At 35.7% G+C, this 10,520-nt stretch overlaps 2 protein-coding genes across 3 annotated transcripts in view; one reads left to right on the forward strand and one right to left on the reverse strand.

Annotated features, from left to right (window-relative positions):
- The window catches only part of LOC132118545 (uncharacterized), a 35,745-nt gene extending 25,228 nt beyond the window's left edge, over window positions 1-10,517 (forward strand). The window contains exon 5 of one of the 2 annotated variants that reach the window (XM_059528460.1): window positions 10,282-10,517. In XM_059528460.1, the coding sequence (XP_059384443.1) occupies window positions 10,282-10,424 (143 nt within the window). In that variant the 3' untranslated portion in view covers window positions 10,425-10,517. The remainder of the gene's footprint in view (window positions 1-10,281) is intronic. The other variant, XM_059528458.1, reaches the window with a different exon arrangement.
- The window catches only part of ctnnbl1 (catenin, beta like 1), a 196,092-nt gene that overhangs the window by 29,485 nt on the left and 156,087 nt on the right, over window positions 1-10,520 (reverse strand). The window lies entirely within an intron of this gene.

The following is a 10,520-nucleotide window of genomic DNA, read 5'->3' on the forward strand; positions in this document are numbered from 1 at the left end:
ATTGCTGTCACGGTTGGTGTGAAAAAGTAAATATGGCCTTTTAAAGTTTCTTCTTTAATATATGAGAACAAATACTAGATGAGCATTTCATCAGTGTTAGCATAAAAGCTACATAATATAACATAATATAATAATATAACAGGTGTATTGTGCAGAATCTTGCGCCGTACTGTATGTAAAGACAGGGTCCTTGTCATTTTTTAAAAATAGTGTACAACATCACTGTCAAATTACTGATATAAACCAACAGTATTAAAAAGAAATTACATAGTATAGTATAAAAATGGTTTAAGTGTTTTTTTTATGTAATGCAAAACTCATTTGTTTATCAACTGTGCTATACTTCAATCTAAATAAAGCACTAAAGAATACAGTATTTTATACTGTCTAGAGACCAGCAGTGTGATCAACGTTTGTAACACATAGTAACACATAACATTTCATTATATTTCGCTAAAATGAATGAAATGAACAAAGACTCAAAAAAAGAGTCTTTTTTAAACTCTTCAAAAACTGGGTTATATCTGTAAGGTCTTTCAAAAACTTGGAGAAGGATTCAAGTATTTTTTTATGTTAATTGTTAAATTATGCCACATTCACCTTCCAACAGTGACCTACTGTCCAAATTAGCTTCAGTATCATATCACTGTAGATTTTATAGAAACTCACCGCTGACCGTGACTTCGAAGAGTTTCTCCGTCACATTGTTATCGACGTCGATATAAGAGACAGTGTAACATCCTTCATCACTGACTCGGGCATCACCGAAGATTACCGACAAACTCTCCGTGTCAGATCTGATGGAGAATCTGTCGGATTTCTTGACGGAGCAGCCCCTCTTCTCCTCCTCAGGGGAACAGTAACGGATAATGGGCTCTTCTGTCCTGTTTTCACACTTTTTTAACATCACTTTCCTCACATTCACCGGTGTTTCGACTCGTAGGGTGACGTTTCCTCCACTCTTTACCTCCACTCTCTCACTGTCCCCCACAGCAGCTGATGAAAAATAATATTTGTACTTTAGGAAACTGACAGACACATAATCACACTTTATATCAGGGTTACCAACTTTTAAGTTCAGCTCGGAGTGAGATTTTTTTTTTGGGTGTTGGTGTGTGTTTGGGGGGGGGGGGGCTTTGGGGGTTCAGTATCAGGTAATGTGTATATACTGTTAAAATAAAGGGGAATAAAAATATTTTGATGAATCCAGTCAAATGTCCAAGCACCATTTTAAACTTGGGTTAAATTCAGTGTTTGCTTGCATTCATTGTGTGTAATTATGTGAGTATTTTTAAAAAAGGATTATTAACTTTTTTAATTTCTCATTTAAAAATCTAGTGTTTAATTTGATCTAAATATGTATTTAAAAGAAAAATTGAGCATTAACTGCAATATTCTAGATATATTTAGTAAAAAGCAATACAGGTAGTGGGTAAATCATGGAATTACGAATGAAAATATTTTTTTTTACCTGACCACAAAATGTCTCTAATTTGCATATTTGCATTGGAATTTAAAACCTTCCAATTGTAACCTTAAATACTACACTAATTGTGATAAAAATATTAGAAAACCAAAATAATTGCACAAATAGTATATAATACCAAAAGATATCTTCAAAATATTACATAAATATTATTGAACTAAAATATACAACTGAAAAAATAGTTAAGCTGTTTGGTCAATATCTGAGGGTTAAGAAAACCATATTAATGTTGCCTCTCCATCACTCTCCAGAATAAAGTGATCCTGTAAATGCCATCGTCGTAATAATCAATGCATAATATGATAATATGCTGTCATGTTCACCCAGAATGGATCACGTGACCGCGCGGAGACACCGGCAAGACACAACTCTTTTTTTTCAGTGCTCTGGAAGCACTACATTTTACGATTTACGTCACATTATGTTCACCAAAACGGCATTTATTGTTAGTATTTGATATTAAAACGTCCAAAATGTGTAATCTGAGAATTTGTTTCATACCGCAAGCAGGGTTGTCACTTTAGCGTGAGATTTAAACGCGCAGCGCGAGACAGAGTTAACTGATGGACAGAATCTGGAAGAGTGTGACTCGCACCAAATACGTGAGAGTTGACAACCCTGCTTTATATAAGAACGATCAACAGACATCACGGATACCTTTGCTTTACTCACCGGCGATGGAAAGACAGGCTATGATGAGCAGGAGGAAGCGTTGCATGTTAATGAGGTCCGTGTTTCTTTTGGTCATTTGATTTTCTATTTAAAAATAAATAAAGATAAATGAGAAACGGTTTGATTTTCGTTTTTTCGTTTGTGGGTAAAAAATGAGATTATGCTTTAATATTTGTTTGAATGTGTGGGCGGCGCTGAAACGCCCCTTTCATACCTTCTGTACTGCACCGACAAGCGGCAACCGCAAGCTCAGTTCATTTTCACTAGAAGAGAAGCGGCAGACAGCAGAGCATATTAATCCCGCGGATTCTTTGCTAGTGGTGCTTGCAAGATAAAATAATAATAATTAATTAATTAATTAATTAATTAAATTAATAATAAAATAAAAAATAATATTATAATTTTCCAGCTGCTGCATGTTATTGACAAAGCAGACTTAACAACTTTATTATTTTAATTATTTTAATTTTTATTTATTTTATTCTAGGCCATTCATAAAAAAAAATAAAATAGGAAAAACCCAACCCCACATTTATAATAAAATTTATATTAAAATAAGTTAAGTTTTCCCCATAATTAGTCTACTTTAAATGTTTTAATTATAGGCTATAGGCTACTTAGAATTATGAACTGAATTCACGAATTCTGTAGATGACAGTATGAATATAGTGATGGTGTGACATCATTACAGATAATGAGTTCAGACGGGAAACACTGCACCTCTCGTTGGTTTCATTTGAATTACATAGGCCTAAATATAAAATTATTATTATTATTTTTCTATTTAAATGGATTATTTTAAAAGTAGACATGTCCAGCTAGACATGGTTCGTCTGATGCATGAGCCTGGTTCATTTCTGACGTTTCAGAAAGAAGTTAATGTAGACCGAGATGGCAGAAAGCACATCGTGTTGAGTTTTGTAAGGTTTTCGTGCATGTTATTTAGGGTGTTTTACGATCCAAACTGACGGAGCTGAAGCTCTTTCCCCTGTATTCGGGATGGAAGGTGTGGATCGGGATCCGCCGATCAGAGAAGTGCAGCAGACTACACTACAAGATAAAGCTTCAGTTGCTGTTGTTTGTAATAGCAAATGAAAACATAGGCTACTTGTGAGGTTTTTCTTAAATAGGTATAGAATAAAATTAGTAGGCTAAAAATCCGCATATTTCATGTCATTGTAGATCATATAGGCCTACAGTAAAATTCAAATGTCATTGAATAAATTAATTTCTGTTTGGTCAAAAAATGTATATATATATATATATATATATATATATATAAAGCTTGCAAGCACCACTAGCAAAGAATCCGCGGGATTAATATGCTCTGCTGTCTGCCGCTTCTCTTCTAGTGAAAATGAACTGAGCTTGCGGTTGCCGCTTGTCGGTGCAGTACAGAAGGGATGAAAGGGGCGTTTCAGCGCCGCCCACACATTCAAACAAATATTAAAGCATAATCTCATTTTTTACCCACAAACAAAAATACGAAAAATGCAGCTAAATTTTCGTTTTCCGTTTCTTAAACAAAACGAAAATCAAACCGTTTCTCATTTATCTTTATTTATTTTTAAATAGAAAATCAAATGACCAAAATATACACGGACCAAGTAACCACACCTCAGTTAACATTTTCTCTGTTGTACATTACTACACACATTCTTTTTTGCCAAACAAATCTTATTATTCAGTCTCATGAGCAGGTTGAGCGTACACGGCTTTTCCCCCACTTGTATGAATTGACATCTTGCCTATTTACTCTGGGTCCAGAAATAAAGTAAATAGCTGGATATCTTCCAAATCGGATGTAGATATGGGTCATTAATATAGACACAATGGACACAGAGCACAAGATAGCTTTTCAGCTCAATAGTGTCACTGATTCTGAATCTGTAAACAACAATGACTTATAAGAAACCTAGAAAAAGATTGACTTGAGTATTCTTAGCTTGATAGTTTGTTTTTATGTTGATCAACAGCATAAACATAAATATGTGAATTAAAAATAAGAAATGTTTTGGACAGAGTTTGGCCATGCACTTTATATTTCACAGATGCTTCACAGAATCTCATTTACATGTCCTTTATACATATATATTGCAGCCCTGCAAGTACAGCTTTACAATACTACATGTACTGTATTTTTTAAAATACCTTTTGGCCTTCTTTTCAAATAAAGAAAATGTTTGTCTGAAAACCGCATTGTTTGGATTTTTTGTGTCCTGCACAGAACATTAAAGTAAAAACATTCAGTGTCTGTATCCCCAGTGTTATATGCAAAAAAAAAAAATAATTACATACAGCCCTGGTATGATATTTATTGTTTTTACTGGAGGAAAAAACGGAAAATAACAACTAATAAAATTGGTGTCTTATCTCCATCCTGCCAGCAGAGGTCAGTCACAGACCAACAAACACATAGGCTGTTCTTACATCTGCAATGACAATAAAGTTGAATCTAATCTAATTACCACTGGTTAGACTATTTGTTAACAGTGATATCGAGAGAAAGCTCGTAGGCAGAAACTTACACTAACATGATGAGCACATGAGCATGAGTTTGTCTGATGTTCTCCCCGCCACACACACACACACACACACACACACAAAAGAAGGAGTGCACAGAGTCGCTGTCCCAAAGAAGGACACAGATACACACAGACAGAAGATACGAGCAATTAAACAGAACACGAACTCTTCTGGTTCTCTACGACAGAATATCACGTCCATTCATCGATACTATCCAAATCAAGTTCCCGTTGTTTTAAATACTGTCATCTGTCAGGGATTCAGCATTCCTGAGAAGTTGTTCATTCATCAGCAGCCAGGAACAGTTAACTCTTCCCTGTCTGTCCAGAATACTCAGTTCCTCAGATCTAACTAAGACGCTTTGATAAGTGTCTGCTAAATGTAAATATGTTTACACCTTCACCCAGTATTTTCTAGGAGTAAGATAGTAAAACACTAACCGATCAATGAAACTGTAAACTTCTGTCGGATACTGTAGTTTGTGTCATCGATAACTTCAACATCGTAAACTCCTTCGTCGCTGGTGTTGACATCAGTAACAGTTACAGAAACAATCTCTTTATCAATCTGGGGTGATATTCTTGAAGAGTTGATTGGTTTGCAGCCATGATTTCGCTCTTCAGAGGAACAGAAGCGAAATATCTCTTGAGTCCCGTTTCTTCTCGCTGTTAAACGACTCACAATCTTCAGTTCAGATGATCTCACGAAGAGGGAAAAGTTTTCTCCTCTTCTCACCTTTACTATCACATTATCACTCACAGCACCTGAAGAAATGAAGATTTATTTAGTTAAGTGCTGGGTAACGTTTCTCTTGTTTTAAAGTGCCGTTATGTTTGACAAACACACATCACTTTGTGTATAACGTTAAAATGCTTTACTTAACGGAGATGACAATACAGATTATGAAAGTGAAGAGACACATCTTGAAACAGCGGTGTTTTGTTTGGTCTGTCACTTGATGTAACAACACTTCACTCTAATACTGGCAAGATTTGACTGCCACTGTATAATGTATTACGGGTTTGGCCAGTTTTAGCGCATTTCCACTGCAGACTACGGCTAATCTTATTTGCATAACAATGATTGTATACAACTGGAGCAGAAACTTAGCCATCTTCAAGAATCAGCTAAAAACACATCTCCTCCATCTTTAGTTGACCCTCTAACTTTAGCACTCACTATTCTAATTCTATTCTTAAAATAAAAATTATATTCTATCTGTTTTATTTATTTTATTATTTTAAAGTCCTTGCGTGTACTGTGTTTAAACTAACTGAGACTTGTTATAGCACTTATATATCATTGCTCTTTTGTTGTTTAGATTGCTTCCTTTGTCTTCCTTTCCTAATTTGTAAGTCGCTTTGGATAAAAGTGACATGTAAACTGGTTTAGTCAGTTTTTGCATGTGACGCTCAGGTTCAATTAAAATGACAGCACACTTTTGATGGACACAATAATAAACATGATTTAACACAAGAAGTGCTTAAAAGCACAGAATAGGATAAGTAATTAACAATTAATAATTAACGAGATGTCAGAAAAGAAAATGAAGAATCAAAAATATATAGAGATTAGTGTAATGTAGGACACCTAAGGTTCAAGGCATTTCTCTCTCCCTTAACAGTTTTAAAGTAAACATGACTGGTGTTGAATTCAAGCAGAAATGTCAAGTTACTGAAATGGACTTTCTGGAAATTATGTCAGATATGTGACCATTAAAATCATCAAACAGGAAGTAAATTCATTCAAAGGTCATAAATATGTTTTTAATAAAACAATTTTCTAAATTGTTATCAAATTATGTGTGATGCATTTATACATTTTGCAATAATTTTGTTAAAATGTGTTAAGAACATTTTCTATTTTAAGCTATTTTTGTCACCTAACTTTAGAAAAGGATGTTTCTAGAGTGGGACAGCATGTTTTGACTAACGTGGGACAGTCAAATATACTATGTTATTCAATTGATGAAATGTGCATTGAGAAAGTGAAATTCCATACATGTAATTTGATTATTTCTTGGGATTATAATGCAGCAATATTATATGTTTTAAGATCCAGATTCAAAATGTAGACTAGACGATGGGATCCTGGACCATGATGAGTCCATTACTGCCAAGGACTTATTTCTGTTATGAAGTGTTTTTACCTTTACAATTTGCATGACACACGCTTTTGTTGCAAAGAATTGCAAAAAGTGTCCCACATTACCCCAATCCACCCTACCTATTTGAACTTGTATTTAATTATTCAGTTTGGGTTAAAGAATGGTGTATTATAAAAAAATAAAATAAAAAAAAAACATTAAAAACAGCACGTACATTCAATATCAGAGTATGATAATACGTGGATACGTACGGGGGTATAAAACTGTACATTTCTAGTCTGTTACCACCCACTGCCACTTATACCAATGATGGAAATAAGCACAGTTACAATAGCTAAATATGTGGGAGAGCGTTGCTATTAAGTGACTATATTTTATTGCAATAAGTAGCATTTCAAATCTAATACTGAATCAAGACTAGTTAGCACATAATAAATAATTGAAATGGTTTAATAACAATATTTTGTTACGGTTACACTTGAATTGGTTACAAAATAGATGAAGGATGGTAAAACATATAGTTAATTGTACCCAACATGTATGTAAAATATTACCTGAGAGAGAAAGAGAGAGGGGGAGATAGAGAGAGGGAGAAAAAGAGGGAGAGAGGGCAAGGCCCAAAGAAGAGAGCTCCAGCAAAGGAATGAGTCAGCAAAGAAAAAGAGACAGAGCAACAGTTACAGACTTCTTTTATCTCTTCCTTGACCATGTGACTTTAAACATAATGTGAGACAATCAAACTGACCAATCAGAAGATTACAGCTTACCACATGTGCAAAAAGTGTGACTATAAGAAGACCCCCAGTGTATAGACATGTTGGCCTACAGGCCTTGATCAATATCATTCATTCTATTCATTCACTTTATTTATAGAGTACTTCACAACTGCACCTGCAGACCAAAGTGCTGTACAATCAAAAAAAACAACAAAAAAAAACACTTAATTAAAACACACAACTTAAAACAAGACACATCCTATCAACAACAAAAACTAACCCACCCTCTCAAAGGCTAAAGACAATAAGTATTTATTGACTTCAATTTTAAAAGCATTTAAAGATGTGACCTCTTTAAGTTCCTGAGGAAGACTGTTCCAGAGCCTCGGCCCCGCAACAGCAAAGGCCTGATCCCCTTTTGACTTTAAATGAGTACGAGGGACAGTAAGCAGTTACATATTATTGGATCTTAGAAACCTAGGTGCTTCATGAACAGCAATGAGCTCAGACACGTAAGCAGGGGCCAACCCATGTACTGCAATAGATCTAATCTTGAAAAAACAACTCTTTACTACAGCATTAATCTGCTTGTCAAATTTCAGCTCTGGGTCAAACACCACACCTAAATTCCTTATTGGGTCATGGCCACTGAACCCAAATATGTGGACATATCAAAAACATCCTCTGGCAGGGCCAAACATAATCCCAGTCTTACTCTGGTTCAACTGAAGCAGATTTTGAGTCATCCAGCACTTAACATCATCTAGACATTATTCTCTCCCCCTCTTATAGGTAAATAGATCTGTGTATCATCTGCATACAAATGGTAAGACATGCCGTATTTATAAAAAATTTAGCCCAGGGGCAACTTATACAAGGAAAATAAAATAGGGCCAATAACTGAACCCTGAGGGACCCCACAAGTAACAGGCACTGCAGTTGAAACAAAGTTACCATACTTTACAGAAAATTATCTATTTGACAGATAAGACTTGAACCACTCTAAAAACATCCCACTAATTCCAATTAAATGGGATAACCGCTTTATAAGAATCACTTGCTCTATTGCATCAAAAGCTGCACTTAAGTCCAATAAAATTAGAGCTACCACGTTACCTGCATCTCTGATTATACGGAGGTCATTAACAACTCTAAAAAGTGCAGACTCTGTGCTGTGACCTGCTCTAAAACCAGACTGGAATTTGTCTAAGATCTCATACTACTTAAAAGTGACATCAACTGGGAATAAACCACCTACTCTAAAATCTTTGATAGGCATGGTAGTTTTGAGATGGGCCAATAATTCATCAGTTCTAGCGGGTCTAAATTAGGCTTTTTAAGCAGTGGCTGAATACCCGCCTGCTTAAGGCCTGTTGGAACAACTCCATTATGAAGACTACTATTAACAATAGAAGTGATACTCCGCCCAACAACATCAACCCTCTCCATAAGAAGACGTAACGGAACCACATCGCAACCAACAGATGTAGACTTCAAATGCATAATGATGTCAATAACTTGTGAAAGAGACACCTGCTCAAAGAGCTAAAAACTCCTTACACAAGCTGGTGACATCACAGACTCAACTGAAGATGTAGGTATACTAGTTCTAATCTTTTCTACTTTTTCCACAAAAAATGTCTGAAACATTTCACATACCTCCAGTGAGGGGGTCAAGGTAGAACATGCAGTTAAATTAAGAAGTCTATTAATTGTTGAAAAAAGGGCTGCAGGGGCATTGTATTTCTGTGCAATGACACTCGAGAAATAATTTTGCCTTGCAGTTCTCACAGCAGCCTCGTTGTCTGAAAAACACTGCCTCATAAATTGAAGTGGAACCTGTAGCTTATCCTTTCTACATTTCAGTTCAGCCTTCCTGCATTCCTGTCTCAGAGAACAAGTATAGCTGTTAAACCATGGAGTTGGATTAAGTTTAGGTTTCCTAACTTTATATGGGGCCACTACATCTAAGATTTCAGAGCAAACAGAATTCAACAAAAATCAACAGCTCATCTGGGCCCACAGAAGGAGAAGGGGACTCAATCACAATGACAAATGAAGAGGAATTATATACCTCAGAAAATTCTACAGCCATGGATGATGTAATAAGATGAGAACAAAACATACCTGACTGGCAAAACTGGTTTGCATGGCATAATAACATTAAAAATTACAGGCATTTGATCAGACAGACCATTATTTAAAACATCAACATTACAAATAGGAATTTAGACATGAGTATTGAAGTCCACAAGAATTAAAATGCTATCACAATTTGGAATAATTTGTGATAAAAAAAACTCTGAAAACTGCTGAATGAAATCCTTGTTATATTTCGGTGATCTGTAGACCAACACAGACAGAACAGATTTCCAGCCATCATACATCATCACTTGAACCTTAAAGCTCTGATAATTCACTTTTGACTAAAGACAGCATTTAAATCCCTTCTTAAAAACACATGCAAGTCCACCCCGGCCAGTAGTTCTAGGGGTGCTAAAAAATGTACAGTCAAATGGAGAAAGTTCAATCAGGGCGTATGTCTCGCCAACATTAAGCCATTATTCAGAAATAAACAGAAAATCCAAATTATGTTTTATAAAAAGTCATTTTTTCAGCACTTCTGTATGTTTTAGGAATGCCAAATGGCCCACGATCTGCCCACGACAGGAAGGTGCACTACATGACACTTCCTGCCACATCTTCTGTTTTTACAAAGCCGAAGATATTTTATGGCACAGAAGATGTTTATGAATAACTCTCTTCTCTTTCAGTTTGTGTGGATCACTGTGGCTTCACCGAGGCTCTGGTTCGTCTGGTTCTGTCTGGTCTGCTGGGAATCTCCTATGCTGTCTTTCTGTTTGAGCATCTGAGGTTCAGCTCATCTCAGAGAAGAGCTGCTTCTTCTTCTATATGATGCTGACTTGCATCAGATGTCTCAATGACAGGTTCAGCCAGCTCTTGTCTTGTGAGTCCACACAAAGTCTTGTACATCCATCTTCATCATCATCCT

Source organism: Carassius carassius, chromosome 37 (genome assembly GCF_963082965.1).
Source record: "Carassius carassius chromosome 37, fCarCar2.1, whole genome shotgun sequence".
Lineage (NCBI taxonomy): Eukaryota > Metazoa > Chordata > Actinopteri > Cypriniformes > Cyprinidae > Carassius > Carassius carassius.